General features: G+C 46.1%; 2 protein-coding genes across 3 annotated transcripts in view; one reads left to right on the top strand and one right to left on the bottom strand.

The window, feature by feature from the left end:
• Positions 1 to 5,022, bottom strand: part of CFAP77 (cilia and flagella associated protein 77) — a 57,214-nt gene extending 52,192 nt beyond the window's left edge. The window contains exon 1 of the mRNA XM_042052505.1: positions 4,686 to 5,022. Coding sequence (XP_041908439.1) covers positions 4,686 to 4,811 — 126 coding nt within the window. The 5' untranslated portion in view covers positions 4,812 to 5,022. The remainder of the gene's footprint in view (positions 1 to 4,685) is intronic.
• A 49-nt stretch (positions 5,023 to 5,071) lies between these two features.
• On the top strand, positions 5,072 to 16,159 carry TTF1 (transcription termination factor 1). Of its 2 annotated transcripts, none has more exons than XM_042052504.1 (12): positions 5,072 to 5,144; positions 5,849 to 5,949; positions 6,108 to 6,950; positions 9,205 to 9,464; positions 9,816 to 10,001; positions 11,096 to 11,174; positions 11,453 to 11,583; positions 12,066 to 12,294; positions 13,336 to 13,425; positions 13,645 to 13,710; positions 14,108 to 14,193; positions 14,583 to 16,159. In XM_042052504.1, exons 3-12 carry the CDS (start codon positions 6,118 to 6,120, stop codon positions 14,741 to 14,743), a joined length of 2,121 nt encoding a protein of 706 aa, XP_041908438.1. In that variant the 5' UTR covers positions 5,072 to 5,144; positions 5,849 to 5,949; positions 6,108 to 6,117; the 3' UTR covers positions 14,744 to 16,159. The 2 variants fall into 2 exon arrangements, with proteins under 2 accessions (XP_041908438.1, XP_041908437.1); XM_042052503.1 differs by lacking the exon at positions 5,072 to 5,144 and adding an exon at positions 5,290 to 5,518.
• Positions 16,160 to 18,211: the final 2,052 nt, after the last annotated feature.

Here is an 18,211-nt window from a genome sequence, read left to right as displayed (position 1 = left end):
GTCCCCAAGCAGCAAGCACAGAAGGCAGGATGCTCAGCACATGCAGTGATTTGAGGTAAAGAGTATAATTAACACCAAATAAGACAACCTTGTTTCAAATACAGCTCCTGATAGTTGTGGCTACTTTGCTCTGTGTTACAGGGGAGAGACAGACCAACTAAAATCTGCTCTCTGACGAAGTTTCTAATAGATGGATTGATCCCCAACAGCTGTGAGCAGGTTAGGGGTGGGAACAGAGTTATTTAAATCATCATAGCTAACACCTGAGGCAAGGTATCCAAATCCTCTGGAAGCTGCCTCACAGGCTTGTGATCAGCAGTTTGCAGCATGGGGGGGTCTTGGTTCATGTGAAAGCAGCTGTGAGATCCTGGCTGTGGCTGAACCCCAGATCCCTTGAGGGGAACAGAGACAAGGGGACCTGACAGCCCTACCTGGGCTGTGTGGGTGCTCCGTGGAAAGGGAACGATTTTGCTCTTGTCAGTCCCATTCCTCACCAGTGCCGAGTTCACCTTGACTCCTCGGCAGGCTGGTGCCAGAACAGATAAAGAAGATGAGTGGATTTGGAGAGAATGTTAAAAAAAGCCCCAAACCACCCAGGAAGCTGAGGGCTAAAGGCTCAAACATGAAGCACAGCATTCGGGTGTAAAAGCCCTGTTGCAGCCACAGTCCAGGTCTATTAATAAAAGCTTCAGAGTGATGGAAAACCTGCCTTTTCAGTAATTCCTGTTCCAAGAGATGTTTGTGATGATGCAGTTTACAGCTCAAAGTTGTAATACTCTTTTTCACACCATGCACTTGTCCATCTTTGTCTCTTGCTTAATTACAGCTTTTTCTTTTCTTTGTTCCTGATGTTTGACAAAATTCCCCTCCTTGCTTTTGTAGTGTCGATCCTATGGATCATTCCAGAAACCAAAATTATTTTGCAACAATTCTCAGCAGTGTCTTGCTCTGTGACAATCAGACAGCTCAGAAATACTTCATGATGAGCTTCAAGAGGCAGGAAAGGAAAAAGGAAAACGTGGTGGGTGATTTCTGCCTTTACTTGGTACCCACGTGGGGAGTGGAGTCCCTTGGTCACCTTGCTGGTGCCCTGCTGTCACCCACAGGGAGCTGCTCTCCCTGGGCATGGAGCAGGCTCCTGCATGAGCCCAGGGAAAGTTCTGTGCATCCCCTTCAGCCACCAAAAAGGGCAGTTCACTCTCCCTGGCCTGGCTAATCCTTCCTTTGCTGGGAATTCCAAAGCCAAGGCTATCAATGTGCCAGTTCCTGTGGTTTTGTGAGCTGTTAGGATCATATATTTTTCTTCTGGAGATTGTAGCTGCTGGAATTTTATTGCCTGAATCCTGTAGCTTCTGTTCAATCTCATTTGGAATAAAAGAAAAAATTCCATCCCTTGGGCCTGTAGAGGAAATCTTAGGAAAATGAACCCTAAATGCCCTGGCATTCAGACCAATAAAGACAGCCTGGCATCAGTTGTCATGTAAATAACAAGCTTGTAAAACAAATACTGCACATTCCAGTGGTTCTGTTTGTTAAATCTGCTTTTCCTGCAGTCTGGACTGGGACCTGGTGCCAGCCTTTCCTGGCCAGCAGAGCAGCAGCACCATCCTCCTCCTCTTCCTCCTCAGAACTGCCAGTTTGGAAACAACTTTTCAATGCTGGGAGCAGCAGTAGGGGCTCTGAAGGTGAGCCAGATGCTTCTCATCTCTGCGGGCTTTTCGTGGAGAGCAGTTCCCTGCTCTCTGCATTTCCCCTGGCTCCACCTGAACAGGTAAGTGGATGCTTTGGCACATGGATCTGGATTTCTCATTTACCTTCACACACCAGGGAAGGCAAATCCAACTCCTTGCTGGTGACAGTGACTTTGTCAGTGATACGTTGAACTTAATTGTACCATATTTTCCAGAAAATATTACTATGAATGAAACCAAGCTGCCATGGGTGACTATTTCTGAAGTTTGTGTTGAGCATGCCAGGGGTTAAATGTGGTAAACTCATATTTCCTGCCCAGAGCTGGTTTATTTTTGTAACACAGAAGTTTTCAGTAAGTTTGTACTGGAAAAGTGCTTGGCTAAGGCTTTTACTGGTGAAAACAGACCAAAAGTGCTTTGCTCAGATTTTTACTGGCATCAGTAGATGAAATGCTTTCCTCAGTTTTATCCTGCAAGCAAATAAATATTGATAACTAAATTAACTCCTTGCTTAATTAAAACACATCATACACTCTAGCAGAGAAACAGAGCATTCATCCCTAGAAATCTTTTTGTGAGAGGATGACAGTTTAAATCTGTGATAGCCAGTGTGTGTGGACATGTCCTGGTGGGAGGCTGGGGCTGGGCAGAGCTGGGGCAGGAGGCTCAGCCAGAAACACAGTCTTCTGGGCAGGGGTCTTGTTTGGGTATCTAGAAGATATAAAAGAGAATTGAAAGAGAAAGCAGGGAGTCCTGTTGTTGGCTGCTGCAAAGTAGGGGGTCTGTCACACTTGGACCAGGGTTTTGGGGTCTGAGTGCTATTTGGAGGAAGATCAGGGACTGAGTGTCCCATCCATCTCTACTGGGCCTCAGGTTCTTGTGTATTTGCTGACCAGAGAACCTCACTGGCAGCTGTTGGAGCTGTGTGCTCCTCGTGCCCTCCCTCGGCTGCAGTGGTCTCCAAACCTTTTGTCCTTTTCTTCTAAACTATCTTTGTGTCCTTCAGTTTCAGGTGGCACTGCACAGCATGAGGGTTGGGACCTGCTGGCCATTCTCTTCAGAATGCCTGGTCCCCAGGGCTGCCCTGGGGAGGAAGAGATTCCAGGCTGCAGCTGGAGGCAGGAGGAGGACGAATGGCAGAGGGCCGATGCTGTAAGTGTGTCACCACTGCTGCGTGTAGTGCCAGCGTTTATCCAGTGAACTGCCACCCCACCCTGTCACCTCCTGGCAGACAGGCTGCTGAATTCACCCTGGTCAATTCAGTACTCCCTGGGGCAGCTGGCAGGGGGGCAGCAGTTTGCTGCACAAAGGTTGCAGCAGAACCTACCATGAAGTGGAATTACTGCTGGTTCCAAGGGTAAAAGCATCCCTGTTAACACCCCACTTACTCCATGCTCAAGGATTGCATCGGGTGGATGCAGATCTCCTCACATCCCTACCAGCAGACACCCCCCTGCAAGGAAGCCCTGAGAGGACAGAAATTGTTCAGAAATTTAACTCTATTTTTTTCCCCAAAAACTTGCTCAAATTTTAGTTTCACCAGATTGCAGAAATCCAGATTGTGTCTTATTAAAACATCCCACGATTTTAAATTGCTCAGCATTCCTACCGCCAGGATGCTCTGCAACAGTTATCCTTCCCATCAAACTTAGGAAACAGAGAAAAGAAAGAAAGTAGAAATTGTGGATTTGAAAAAGTGAAGCCACTTCAGAGTTCTGAGGCAAAACCTGCTTTTTTTTCTTTGCCTGACAAAATATCCCGATAGATTTTTAGAGTTTCATAAGAAAACAAAAGAAGGTATTCAATATTGCAAAGTCTCGAATTTCCAGTGATATTCCAAATTCCAAAATTTAACGGCCAACTTCCACGCCTGGCGGTGCAGGGGTGCGATTACTGAGGGAGCTGAAGAGCCGAACTCCGGCTGGAAAGCCGCGGTTTAAGCGCTATCGGCGGGGAAACAAAGCTTGGGAGCAGGAGCGGCTGCCCTGGCACGGAAAGGGCAAAGAGCAGCCGGTCCAAGCGCTCGGTGCCGGCTGCGGGAGCTGCGCCCGCCGCGTTCCCCGGCCCCGAGCGCGGGGAGGGCTCGGGGCTCGGGCACGAAGCCGTTCTGAGAGTGCCATCCAGGGGATGAGAGCCGCACTTCAGCTGCTGCTCGGCGAGCAGGGGGCCGGCGGAGGCGGGGGTTAAAGCGTGACTCGCTGGGGGTGCGAGTGTCGAGGAGGAGGAACCAAACGAAGCGAGATGCTTAAACCTTTCCGAGCCACACCCCGAGCTCAGCCGGTGCACAGGGCGGGGGTACGAGTGGGATGAACAAGTTGAGAAGTGCCAGGAGTTTGTGAAGGGACCAGAACCTCCACAGCAATCCTAATTACAGAACCACAGAATCAGTTAGGGTGGAAAAGGCCTCCAAGACCATCGAGTCCAACCTGTGACTGATCCCCACCTTGTCACCCAGACCAGAGCACTGAGTGCAAGGCGTTCCTTGGACTCCTTCAGGAATGGTGCCTTCCACCACCTCCCTGGGCAGCCCCTTCCAATGCTGGTGGTAATTTAGGTGGATACAGTTTGTGTGACCCCCGCCCCGGGACCCCTCTGCTGTGTCTGGGATGGAGAGCAGCCCCAGTGACACCTCGGTCCCTGTCCCCAAGAATTTCCCAAACCGTGAGACTATGGAAACTTGGGAAAACGCCCGATCCTCGGAGGGAGAACCCATTCTCCTCTGTGCCCATCACCAGCTGGGGACCGCCGCGTGTTTAAAACACGACCACGCTTGTGAAGGAGCAGCGGGGAAACACGATTTCCTTGTCATGTCAATCAACGGGGAAAAAACTGGTTTTAACCGCTTTAAGGGAAAACTTCTCCGCTGTGCAGCTGCCCGCAGGGACTGTGACCGCCCACCCCCCGGGGTTCTGTTCGCGGTGGGATGGGGGGTGGCCGTGCCGGGGCAGGGCTCGGGGCGGAGGGAACGGGGGTCGCGGGGGTCGCGGGGCTGACCTTGAGGATGAGCGGGTTGCGCAGCATGCTGAGCCGGACCACCCCCAGCCGCTCGTTCTCCGTGCCCGGGCCTGCCTCGGCCAAAGTCATCGGCCGCCGCCGGGACCCCGCTCTGCCGCCCGCCATGGCACCGGGGGCCGGTCCCGGTGCGGGGCTCTCTCGGCAGTCCCAGTCCCAGTCCTGGTCGTGGTGCCGGGGGAGGTGTCGGCGGTCCCGGTGCCGGTTCCGGGGCTCTCTTGGCGGTCCCGGTTCCGGTCCCGGTTCCAGTCCCGGTTCCAGTGCCGGTCCCGGCTCCGGGGTTCTCGCACCCAACTCGTGGCGCGCGCGGCGGCATCCGTTTCCAGGCAACGGGTGGTGCGCCGCTCTGATGGGTCCGGCTGGGGTCGCTTCCGCCAGGGGAACGGATGGTCCGGCGGCGGGGCGCGGGGGACCGGCGGCGCGGGCGGACACCGCGTGGAGGTAGCGGGAGGCCCGGCGGGGACGGGGAGCGGGGGGGGTCCCGGAGGGGGTCCCGGAGGGGCTGCGGGTGCCCCTCAGCCTGGGGCTGCCCCTCAGCCCGGGGCTGCCGAGAGCTCTGTGCGTGTGCTGGGAGTCTCCCTCGGTAGCCCCAGGGCGGCGGAGGGGAGCGGCGGGGCCCGGGCCGGCCGTACGCCCGTTCTTAGCTGGGGTTTATCGGTGTCTGGGCTTGTGGTTGGAGCTCCACGGAGCCTTCGGGGCCGCTCGTTCCCCTCGGTGGTGAGGAGGGGATGCCCGGTACCGGCCGGTGGTGCGAACTGCTCTGGGGATGCGAAATTCAAGGGCGCGTGTTTCAAACGTGCCGGGGGTGTTGCGCGGTGAGTGTTTCGTATGTGCTGGCTGTGGAAAATGTGCTAAAAATGCTTCCTGCGTGCTCTGGGTGACTGTGTTCTGCAGGAATTGGCCTCTGCCGGACAGATCCGGCAGGGCTGAGCTCGGCTTGGGCTCGAGCAGAGCCCATCAGAAATCTCTAATTAGAGAATTTTGGGTTTAGTGCTGATTAGTCTCATATTTCTCAGTTGCTTTTAGCTTGTTGCTGTTTCAGTGCTGAAAACTGAGTTGAACACAACAGTCTGACGCGGCTTAATTATTCAAAATCAAAGCTAGTAATTATTAAATTTATTAAAGTGTGTCTTTTGTTGTTGCAGCAAGGTACCTTGAAGGGTGAGGGCAGCTGTGATGCACATCTGGTTGACAAAGAAGGCATCAGTTTTTCCTGGGCACTTTACAAAACTAGCTGGATTAAAAAGTAAGCATCTAAGATAAAAATGAGTTTTTAATTTAGAAGGTTTTGGGTGGGTTTTGTGCTTTTTGTTGGGTTTTGAGGGGGGTGTTTTGGCTTTTTTTTACTGTATGTAACAGTGTATAAATTACAACCCTTCAATAAAACTCCTCTCTTTTATTTAAGGGAAAAAAAATGAAAGGCAAAGCTCGTGCAGGTGATTTTCAAGTCCAGGATTTTGTCAAGAAGAAGAAAAAGAAGAAGAGGAAACACAATGGGTACAAGAACAAACACGAAAATGCTGAAAGTGCAGAGGCTCCAGAGCTCGGCCGCGCTTCCCCGCTGCTGTTTGAAGATGCAGCAGCACAGCGTGGGGAGGGCAGGAAAAAGAAAAAAAAGCTGAAAGAAAAGGGTGAGAAGCAGCAGGCTTTGATAGATAATTACTGTGTGAGACTGGAACATGAAATGAGCAATGGGACTGGAGCAGCTGCTTCCCCCAAGAAGAAGAGGAAGCGGAAGGGTAACGAGAGCACTGATGAGCACAGCGATGTCACCTGTGTCCCTGTGAACCAGTACAGCACCCAGGACTGCCAGCAGGATGCTGCTGATTATGTTTATTTTAAAAAAGCTAAGAAGAAAAAGAAAGCAAAGCTGCCTGAAGCGGACGAGGTGTGTGAGCTGCCTCCCTCGGAGGAACACAGCAAGGGCCACAAAGAGAAATCCAAAAAGAAGAGGAAGAAGAGGAGAGAGGGCAGTGCTCAGGATGTGCAGAAGGACACAGATGGAGCAGCTGAGCAGTCACTGCTGTCATCCTCAGAGCAGAGCAGGGGGCACAGGGGGTGCCCTTCACCTGCAGGCGAGGATGGGGACTGTGATGCTGCTTCTGCCATCAGTGAGGTCTCCATGGAGGTCCCTGCTGATTTTTCTACCCCCAGTAAAGCAGCTGAAAAGACTCCAGCACATGCTAAAAAGGCCAAAAAAAGCAGCACTGTTGTCATGGAAGAAAGCTCTTCGGAGTGTGACATGATGTAAGTTTAGGTTTTGTTTGTGGGGTTTTTTCCTTCCTCCACTCCTCAGATATGTTCCTTTCAGGTTATTTGGGTCCCAGATTTTTCATCATTCTGTTTTGTATGTGTTTTAAAGAAAAACTTTCAGCTTGTACAGCATATTGAGGCATTAGAGATCTACTTTAAATGCTCAGCTTTCTTGTGGAGATACAATAACAATTTTGAGGAATGCACCACCATTGCCTTCCGTGTAGGCTCTTTTCTCCTCTTTAAAACTGTAGGTGTAGAAATAATTTACGTGCAAACAATTCACATTTTAAAAAAAGAAAAGTGGGGGGAAAAGAAAGGGTTTTCGTTTTTTAAACTTGATATTTTTAGGGAACATGTGCATTTTAACCAAGCAGCTAGTAAGGTCAGCTAAACAATTTAATGTTCTATGCAAATAAATGCTCATGTAAGTAGTTCTTGATGCCTTTACAGTGTCTAGAACACAAAACAGGAGCACTAGTAAGAGACAGATGAAAAAAATCTGAGTGCCAGTGGTAGCAAGAGACATTATTTCTTCAGTATGCCCATGGGTGAGAGTTCTTTGGATTTTCAGAACTTCAGAAAGCTCCTTGATTATTTTAAGTATAGAAATTTGGTACTAAATTACAATTTTTCGATTATGTTAAAAGGTTGGAAATGCAAGGCAGTGGATGTGTGAAGTATTTTTTCTTCTGTAATGTTTTGTTCTGTGGTTTGACACTGCTTAAAATGTCAGGCACCCACAAAAACCCTTCACTCACTCTCCTCTGCTATAGTTGGGCAAAGGAGGGGAAAAAAAACTAAGAGCGCATGAGTTAAGAAAAAACACTTTAAGGGCAAAACAGGTTCAAATTTAAAGGTATAAAGTAAATTTATTATTTTAGAGGAGGATGATGAGTAAAAGAAGCCTTTAAAACACCTTTTTCCCCCAGTCCCTCCCTCCTTCCCACTGACAGTGCAGGGAGACGGGGCCATGGGGGTTGGTCAGTTTGTCACCTGAGATCTTCTCTTTGCTCAGGGGGAGGAGTCTTTTCTCTGCTGTGCCCTGGGGTCCCTCCCACGGGAGACAGAGAAGGGAGACAGTTCTCTGTGAACGTCTCCAGTGTGGTTCTCATTTCCCAAGCAGCAGTTCTGCCAAATCTGCTGCAATGTGAGTCCCTCCCACAGACAGTCTTCCCAGAACTCTTGTGGCGTGGGTCACTCGTCCATGGGGTGCAGTCTTTTAAGGATAGGCTGCTCTAGTTTGGAAGCAAGGGCCCTCTTTCTCTCTATTCGGGTTTCCCACTGGATTACAGCTTTCTCTGGCATCCACCTGCTCCAGCATGAGCACTTTTCCCACAGGCTGCAAGTGGAATTCTGCACTCCACGTGGACTTCATGGATTACAGGGGGACAGTTTGTTTCACCGTGGTCCTCACCACGGCCTGCAGAGGAATCTCAACTCTGACATTTGGAGCACCTCCTCCCCCTCTTTCTTTCCACTGACCTTGGTGCCACCATGTTGTTTTCCCTCACATGTCCTCACTTCCTCCTCTTTCTCCGACTAGAAGAAAAACTGCTGCTCATAGGCACCATTGCCAACAAATTCCACCAATTCCAAGATTCTTGCAGCATCCTGCAGTGCTGAGGGGTTGATTTCCCTTAGGTTCTGCATCAGGGAATTGCTCACCGTGTTTTCTCCACTGGCTTGGCGGGCCCACCACGGCGTGGTGCTGCCGTGGCACCGACGTTATTTAAAGCCTCTCCTCACGTGGGGCACTGGGAAAGAGAAGCCACCACTGCCACCCCTGCCCTTCTGCCCACAGTGTGGCCTGGCTAGGGGCAGCCAGGCAGGCAGAGCTCGCCACAGGCCACACCGAGATGGTGGTGGCCACAGCAGCACATGGCCACGGGCCGGCCAGAACCCCCCGGGGCGGCGGCGGCTCACTGCCCCTGGAATAAACTGCGCGTGTGCTGTTTGAGTTCCTTCTTAAATGTGGCATCACAGAGGGTTACCAACCTCTCTAATTGGGCCAGCAGCGTGTCCATCTTCAGAGCCAGCAGAGATTGGCTCTGTCGGACATAGTGGAAGCTTCCAGCAGCTTCTCACAGAATTTCTGTGGCCTTCCCTGCTACCAAAACATCAGGCTGTGCCTGATTAACACAGTAATTAATGAATGTGTTCACTCTTTTAAGGGTAGAGGTGTTAAAAAAGTCTTTGGTGTGGAGTTCTAGCGGTGTATTTTATTTTGTGCCTTTTTTTATATCAGGACACCAAAACCCTCAGCATCAAATAAAAAGAAGAAGCAGAAGAAGCAGAACAGTTCCTTTGCTGAATTGGCAGCCTCTGATGAGGTCAGTCTGGATGGTGAAGAAGGCCTGGACTCTGTCACGTCTTCAGTCATGGATTTGGATACTGCAAGACAAGAACTGGAAGAGTTCATTCCTCATGTGAAGAATATATCAGACAGTTCAATCAAGAAGATGGCTGGAAGAGACCTAATGAGATTTAAGGAGTTTAAAAAACAGGGTGAGCTCTCTGAAATCCTGTTGCAGTGAGGAAGGACTGTGCAGCTGTGCTAATGTTTTGACAGAGGGAAAAGTTTCTTGTGTCATGTCTGTTGCACCCACAGAGTCTGGTTCACTTCATTCCATTGACATATTTTCTGTTTCTCTGTTCGTAGCATCTGCTTCCACATTGGCAAATTTCAGTCCACACTTGTGTGTAGATTGCTCATTTCCAGCTGGTTTTGTCTCTTTCAGTTTTCTTTTTACCCCATAGAATTTGCTGATCTTTTCTTGTACCCAAGCTAAAACCTGAGATGTGCAAGAGATGGTACTTGAGGTTTGATTTGTTTTTCTTAACCTTTTTATATTTTAGGTATTGCTGTCAAGTTTGGCAGATTTACCCAGAAGGAAAATAAACAAATCCAGAAAAACGTTGAAGAGTTCTTATCCCTTACTGGAATAGACAGTGCTGAAAAACTTCTGTTTACCTCGAGGTATCCAGAAGATAAAGACACCATCCATCGCCTGAAAACAGAACATCATTTTTGTGAAAAAATTTGTGAGTATTTAAATTTATTCTCAGACAGCTGAATGTTGTATTCTACAACCTGGTGATATCATGGCATATTTTGTAAAAGAATTTTTTATTGAAAAGCACTGATGTTGCTAAATTTGGTTAAAAAAGGAGCTGCTGAGATGGTGTAGTTGATAATCTGCACAGTCTATTGTTCTTGCTATCTGGTCTCAAGTAGGAAGAGTTTAGAGATAAAATGTGGTCAAGACCAGTAAAGACTTTCAGACTTGCATTTGGGCTTTATGGCTTTAAGTGTGTTATTTGCTAAACTATAATTAAGGTTATTAATGGCAGCTGTGATTGATTAAGTCCTGTCTGAAATTGTCACCTGTTCCTGGATCACATAAATAAGTGGCAAGTGCAGGACTGAGGGGGGATGGAAGAAATTGAGCCATGTCAGTTTTCCAAGACATGGGGATCTTCTCAGTGCACCAGGAGCTTTATTCTGTGTGTTTGGTGTCATCATCTTAGACAAGGCAGAGTAAAGGGCAGCCTGTCATGGATTGGGATATTGGGATCAAACTACAGATTTGTTCCTCTGTGATTATTTCAGACACACAGTCCTTCCCTCTGCATCGTCACATTTACCTGATGTTGACTTTCATTCCAGTCTGGGAAGATTTGGCAGAAAGTCTCATCAGTGTTCTGTGACTTGCAGTCACCTCTCCTGGGCACTGCTGGCCAAGGTGGTTGTGTGTTCCCAGGGATTGGTCTCTGTGGATCTTCCCTTCAGGAGAGATCCTCACTTGGTTTTTGCTGGATGCCCCACTGCCTGCTTCTCCCAGTTGAAACAGTCTGTAAGCAGAAGCCCAGTGTCTCCTCAGCCTCCTGCCTGGTGGCTGTCTCATGTCTCTCTTTTAATGGGAGTATTCAGTATGCCAGTTAAATTTTAATTACACCTGGCTCAAATGCACAGCCATCCATGCAGTTTGTAGCTAGTGAGTAGCAAGAGTGAGTGGAAAGAATCTGTTGTTGACAGCACGGTCATGAAAATGTGTGGTGTTGGGTTTTGGGGTTTGTTTCATTTTGGCCTCACCACTGTGAGAAATGTCTGTTAAAAATGATCCTTTACCTTCCAGCTGAGGGCATACCCCGACCCTGGAGGCTGATATATTACCGAGCAAGGAAGATGTTTGACCCAAATAATTATAAAGGAAGGTAAGGGAATACTTTAAAAGTGTTTCTGAATGTTAATATCAGTCTGTGTTGATTATTTGTAAATTAAAAATTGATATAAATGAAGATCATCTCTCCCATTTGTGCCAGTTATTGTGACTTAATTGATAGTTCATTTTCCCTTATTGATTCCTCTGTTCTAAAATGTGACTTGAATTGATAGTGATGATTAACATTGACCACCTGGAGGGGATACAGCTCTTTAAGAGATTGAAATGGTTTGAATTTACAGCTGAAGCTGTGCCCATTTTCTCAACCAGGTATACTAAGGAAGAAAAAGAAAAATTAAAGAAGTATCAAGCTCTGCATGGCAATGATTGGAAGAAGATTTCTGAGCTGATGTCCCGTTCTAACCTCTCGGTTGCTATGAAATTCTCTGAAATCAAGTCAGGTATGTAATTTTAAGAAAAACAATTAATTTTGTCTACTGTTAGTTGAACTCTTACGTTGTAGGTACCCTAAAGATGAAGAAAAAGTCCTTCGAGTATGGGGTTTAAAATTAATTAATTTGTAGTGGTGGTCCTTTTCTTCAGACCACTGATTGCATTGTCATGTAGAAGGGATAAGAAAGATTTCTGAAAGAAAAGAGAAAAGATGTGGAACAGAACTGACATCTAAATAAGATGATTTCACAGGGAGGGCAGAAGGAATTTGGCAACCAGGTTTAAAAAGATAAAAACTGGGGATCAGTCTGTTCTTTAGTGTTTAGGCTGAACTCTCAAGTCTGGTATGCACAAGGGTTTCTAGGAGATGTGTTAAGAAGTTGGTCCTATAAATAAAGAACATGCAAAGTGAATCGTTTGCTCTTTTGCCTTTTCTTCCCTAATCATTTATGATAAATTATGCCTAAACCTGGTGGTTTTTCAATTTTAGCTATTAATTATGGTCCTTGGACAAAGGAAGAGACCCAGAAGTTAATGAATGCAGTGAAGGAGGTGATGAGGAGGAAACTGAAAACAGAAAATCCAAGTTCTCTTTCCTCACTGGAACAGTCAAGCACAGATCCCTGGATTGAACGTGAGAAGCTGTACCAGCAACTGCCATGGACTGAGATTGAAACCAAAGTGGGAAGTCGATATTGGAGACAGTGCAAACAGAAGTGGTGAGGGCTTGGACTAAACTGAGATAGTAAAATGCGTAGTGGGGAGTATTTATTCTGTAAAACCTGTGGTTTTTATCATAATCATTTGGTAGGACAGATAAGACACTGTAGAGTACAGAAGAGGCATTGCAGATGTGTCTGAGACAAGTAACTCTTTGGTAGCTGGGGCAAGTTTTCTTCTTGCTGTGATAGCAAAGCCTGATTTCTGCCTGATGTGCTGAGGCTGGAGCAGCAGAGCTGATTTACAGAATGAACCCTGGGCATTGTGTGACTAACACCAGCAGTATTATTTAGGTAAAAACAGATGATCAAGACTCTTATGCCAGCTGTTTAACACCAAACCAGCTGCTTCAGAAACTTTCACATAATGTTGTGTAGTTACCTGCAAGAAATGTATCATTTTAAGAAACTTTCCCAACAGACAGGAACAGCAGCTTGTTTGTAAGATATTTTAGGAGAAGCCCTCCCAGCCCAGGCCTAGGCTCTGGCCAAGCCTCTGCCCCTGCTAGCTGGGAAGTGTGCCATCAGATCCAGGTGTTTCCATGCTAAAAATATAATCAAGTCACTTTGACTTGCTGATTTGGGCCTATAAAAGCTGGACCCACTTTCAGGGTGAATTTGGAGACCTCACCTACAGGTGGAAACACTGTAGGATTTCCCAATTGCTGGGAGGGGTTCTCCAGGTCCTGGCTGTGAAATGGGGCTCCCCAGCGACTGAGGATCTGGGGGATGGTAAAATATTTAGGCAGTTGGTGATGTATCTTTCTCAATCACTATCCTTTCTCTCATGTAGTAAAGAATAGGTGCATTACCTTGCTTTTGCTTGTTGCTAAAGCCAAGTGTGTACTTCTATTGAATGTATAATTTTACTGTTGTAAATTGCCTTAATGTTCATAGCAAAACAAGACTATCCTTTCTATTGGTGTCTGTGTCCTTTAAATCCCCCCTGTCACTTGGCAGAACATTGCCTCTCTGACAGCAGCGTCTTGATGCTTGGAATTTCTTGAAATGATAGAGACCTGTTTTTGTGTGTTTTCAAAGGAATTCAATTTTAACAAGCAAATTGACCAAAGGGCAGCAGTTATATAGAGGGAGCAATGGATTACAGGCCAAGATCAACCTTATTAAAAGGTACAGTTCTGAGCACTGGGATGTTTTTGTATCTTTCACTGTTTGAGCTGTGTTTATAAAAGTTTGCAGGGCGAAAACAGCCTGCTTGCAGCTTGATACATGTTTTGCAATCATTCTTTCTCTGGACAAAATGTCCTGTAATTTCTGACTGGGGGAGCTGGGAGCACTGAATTATGGCTTGAGTTCTGCCTGCAAACTGCTTCTGTCTTACATTCACAGGTTGTATGAAACAAAAGCAGAGGATGCCAGTGAAGTAAACTGGGATGAACTCAGTAATGCTATTGGGTAAGCCTTCTTTCCCTCTTTTTATGGATACAAAGGGTACTGAAAGCAGATGAATCAAAGTTCTGATACCTTTACAGCAATAGGAAGTGTTTAGTTTGGAAACATGACAGTTGCATATCCTGGCATAGCACTGAGCAGGAAGCCATGCCTGCAAGATCTGAAACCCTTAACATTCCAAGTACTGGAGTGTTGTGTATCTGCTTCCAGGTGTTAATCAACTAATGGGAAAAACTATGATTTGATAGTATGAGATAATTATTATTTGAATTCCATCCTTTCTCCCTAAAGCTAAGATAGGGTTTGGCTGGCATCACTCCCAGGAATGGGTAACTCAGTAACAATTAAGCTTTAGGATAGCTCCCTGCACCACTAATTCTTTTAACTCTTCTCTTTGCAGAGATGTCCCTAGAGCCTATGTTCAAGCAAAGTTTTATAGGCTGAAAGTGTCCTCTGTCCCTTTATGGAAAAGAAAGACCTTTTCTGGTCAGTATGCCAGCTGTTTGTATATACTCCTTAAGGCTTCGGGTTGAATTTCAGAGGGTGCATATTCTAGTTCAATTTTTTCCTGGTTCGCTTTCTCCTAATTGGCTAAAATCTTCAGCTTTATACTTTATTTACTAAATGCCTTTTTTATAACTTTCAATGTCCTCTTCTTTTTAGTACCTTGGCTTGAAAAGTTTTACGACTGTGCATTTTAATTTCTCTTTGCATGTTTGTGTTGTGTCTGATCTCCCTGCACAGCCACTGTGATCACCACAGAGCAGTACAGAGATTTTGTGCATTTAACACTGACAACCTAATTTCTGTCTGTGAGATGCTGTTCCTCTACACATCCAATTAAAACTACTTTTTTTTTTTTTCCCCCCTCATAGAAATTATTGACTATCTGTATGAAAAGAAGCTCCCAGAACTTGAAGAAAAGTTAAGAAAAAAGGAGGGGAAGCACTGTAGTTTTGACAATTCAGCAGCTAGTCAGCAGCAGAAGGCTTTCAGACTCAGTGACATCTTTGACTCCAGTGAAGAGAGTGATTAATTGACTTCCTAAAAGCAATTCCTAATATGCATATTTAACTGCAAATGGGTCTGGTTGAAAGTGGGTACAGCCCACCACCTGCAGGTACCCAGGCTGTTGAGTAATGGGAAATGTCAGGATAGGCACTTCTGATTGTCTTGTTTCATATTGAAGACTGAGTTAAACAGAGCTTTTGTGCCACCTTTTATTATTTTAATGTATCTCTGGTTTTATAAGTTTTCATTTAAGCATGCAAGTTGCTTTCTAAATGTCTCAAAATACTTTTTTTCTGTGGAGTTGAAAGCTGCTGTTTTCCCTTTATGAATGAACTTGGTTTTCAGAACTTTATTTTTTTTTAATTATTTAAAATTCATGGGATTGGAAAAAGGCTTTCAGTTTGCTTTTACATCTCTAATAACCAAGTCTTAAGACATCTGTGTTGATGAAAACAGCACAACTTTTCAGTTGGTTTTTTTTTAAAACAGGTATCTTATTCTTAAAAGCAACTGATTTTATTTTTGATGCAGACTCACACTTTTCTCAGCCCTTCTAGAAAAAAAGGACTTTTGTCCATTACTATTCATCATTTCACGCTAACCAAAATAAATAATTTTAAATGTTTTTATTAATATTTGGAATACAGAGACAAAACTGTGTGTGTGTATATATATACATATATTTTTATTGTGCCAAGGAGAATTTCTGCATTTTAATAAGAAAATTAAGCAGTAAGATGGAGGTTGTACACGTTTTGTATGATATTTTTAACTCTCTGCCTGAAATGATTATTTGTAGAACGACTGAATGAATGTAAAAAACCCCAAAAATACCTTACTGTGTAAAGTCTTTGTATGGCTTGTTTATATTTCCCATATGCTGAATTAGACAGTAATGCAAGAAAAGTCAGTCCCTGCTTTTTGAGGGTCATTTTGATAAGTGAGAACCTCCCTCTTCAATTCTAATAATCATCACTGAAAATCTAGAACTTTCAATCGGCTTGAAATAAAGGCCTTGTTGGAGGGTCTGGAAGGTAACTTACAGCAAGGAACTTTTAAAGGAGAACTTTCCACCTTTAACTATGTCTGGCTTTAGTCTCTCTGAAGATAGAAAGCAGTGGGATTTTTGTGAGACAGGCAGGACCTCCCCTCTAATCAGCCACTGCTTTGAGGGTAAAGTTTTCCAGCCAAGAGATGAAATGGGATGGGGGGAAGGAAACATATACCACTTCCACTTAAGTCTTTGATTTGCATTGCTTCATGGGTTTGAAGGTTAAAAGCTGAAAAATTTGAATTTCTGAATCTAAAGTTTCTGTTTTTCAAGGGGTTTTTTCTTGGAAAATGGAGATGCTCTGAATTGTCTGCAGGCAAGAGCACAAACACCTGGTTGTAGAGTTTGTAGAGCAGATCTTGAAGAAATAAACTTCTACCTCCACAATGAGACTTATTTTATTCTTTGCTTTAAAGGACAACTGTTGTGGTTGACTGGAATGCACCTCACTCAAAAGAGAAAGGCAGGAATGTCTTATTGAGCTAGAAGAATAATTTGATAGAGTTCAATAAATTTGATGGAATTTAACAAAGTTTTAACAATGGTTTTCCAAGGCTCAGTACGTTTGATGGCAAAGTTCACCTTATTAATGACTGCATGGAAGAAACATACAAAGGAAAACTGAGTTAAAATCAAGTTAGTGATTCACAAAGAGTTTTGGAGACACAAAGGGTAAGAAAGATCCTCCAGCTGACTCATGAGGTTCAGAATGGACCCCCTTCCTTTCTAACTCCTCCTCAGCGAGGAGTCTGGGTGCAGCTGGATCCAGACGTGATCAGTGCTTTACATATGTCAAGTTTACAATTAATACTGAGTAGGCCCATGAATCAGTGATGTTTCATTATTACTAATTCAGCTGCTCTCAGTCACTTACCAAGGATCTGGTGTGAGTAAGGGATTTCTTGGCCTCGGGCAGGGAAATACCATGGGCTCAGATAAGAGAGGTTTCCCTGTTCCTCTGCAGTCACCTGGCCTGCAATCCAGCTGCAATTCAGAGTTATTAGGGTGAAATTGTCTGTTAATCAGCAGTATAGACAAGATAGATGCCTTTGGTTTAGCTCTGCTATCTCATTCTCCACTCTCATTATCTTGCATGTTTGGGCTTCCAAACCACCTTTCAAAATATTTTTCTGAGGCACTTTGACTCCCTTGTCCAAGAGCCAGGAGCATTCCAGCTTGCAGGGTCACCTCAGGGCATGAGCACCCTGTTACTCCCTCCCAGAAACTACCCAAGGAAAACTCTTGCTGATACTTGTTAAAAGCAGTTTCTCTGCAAAATAGAGCAAGCCAGGGCCGGGATTGTAAACTTGGAGCCATCACTGCACTGGCTGCTTTGGGGAAACACAGACCCGAGGAATAGAGAGGCTTTGTCCATCTCCCTGCAGCCCTGGGAATGGAGTAAGGAAATTCCTTCCCTTCATCTCGTTGGGTGAAGTGTGTAATCTGTTTGCACAGGGGCAAGTAATTGCTTGCTGATTATTTCCCAGGTGCTGAATAATGGCACAAGGAAGCAGCATTTCCCTTTGCCATCCTCTCCCCCGGGCCCATGGGAGCACAGGCACAGGGAGGTAGTTCTTTCATGTGGATGTTTCAATATTACTGCAAACAGAGCAAACTGTGCAGAGGTTTAAAAAAAAAACCAAAGAGGCTCCACAGAATGATAAAGGAAATAACTTTGACAAAGCTTTGTGTATCAGACTGCATTATAAATTAGAGCATGACACATCCTTCAAGTGTAGAAGCACTGCAAGGCCCCTAAAAACTTGGGTGTTTCAAGCAGTTGTGTCACTTCAAGCATTTTTCTGGCGTGTTCATGGCCTGAGCGGTGTTACAGCACAAAACTCTCGTCTGTGTGGCGTTACCAAAGATGGAGACAGACGAGTTCCAAGGGTGTGTTCGCAGCACTTCAAAGTTGAGGCGTGTTACGGTGGCAGCAGCTGAAGATCAAACGGGGACTTGCTTTTTTCACCCCCCTCTCCTGTAAGGTCTTAACCGAGAAGTGGAGACAGGAGAGCGATCTCTGCCGCTTCTCCCACTGCCCCCCAGGCTCTGGGATGGTGTCACCCCTGGGCCCTGCAGGCTCAGAGCCACGAACCTCCAGTGAAGTGGCTTCATCCCCCAGACACAGGGGCCAGGTCTGAGTGGGGAGCAGCCCCTCTCCTGCCCGCTTTGGGATGTGCAGGAAGAGGCACGGGGGCTGTCCAGCTGGATGTCAGCGGCTTCCACTGCACAAGAACCTTCCCCCGGGGGCCGTTACCTCTGCGCTCGGTCAGGGGTTGAACGACGGATGGTATTATTTTAGTATTTAACTAATTCTGTCCTTGAGCCAGTGCCCTGGCTGCTGAACACCCCTCACACCCAACCCCGCGCCTCAGTTTCCCCCCGCCGCTTCTCCGCGCCGTCCTGGCCCTTTAAAGCTCTTCCCGCGGGAGGTGGCGAGCG

The sequence above is a fragment of the Corvus kubaryi genome, unplaced genomic scaffold (assembly GCF_017639235.1).
Source record: "Corvus kubaryi isolate FWS band 111438036 unplaced genomic scaffold, C.kubaryi_AGA036_p1.0 78, whole genome shotgun sequence".
Lineage (NCBI taxonomy): Eukaryota > Metazoa > Chordata > Aves > Passeriformes > Corvidae > Corvus > Corvus kubaryi.
Note: the sequence above shows the minus strand (reverse complement) of the source record. Positions and strands in the feature narration are given on the sequence as shown.

What these genes read in the sequence shown, in the direction of transcription:
- TTF1 (XM_042052503.1), top strand. Translation starts at nt 5,432, where the DNA reads ATGCCCGGTACCGGCCGGTGGTGCGAACTGCTCTGGGGATGCGAAATT. An exon ending in AAAACTAGCTGGATTAAAAA is followed by an intron (nt 5,950 to 6,107) that starts GTAAGCATCTAA and finishes TCTTTTATTTAA; the next exon opens with GGGAAAAAAAATGAAAGGCA. An exon ending in AAGATCAACCTTATTAAAAG is followed by an intron (nt 13,426 to 13,644) that starts GTACAGTTCTGA and finishes TTACATTCACAG; the next exon opens with GTTGTATGAAACAAAAGCAG.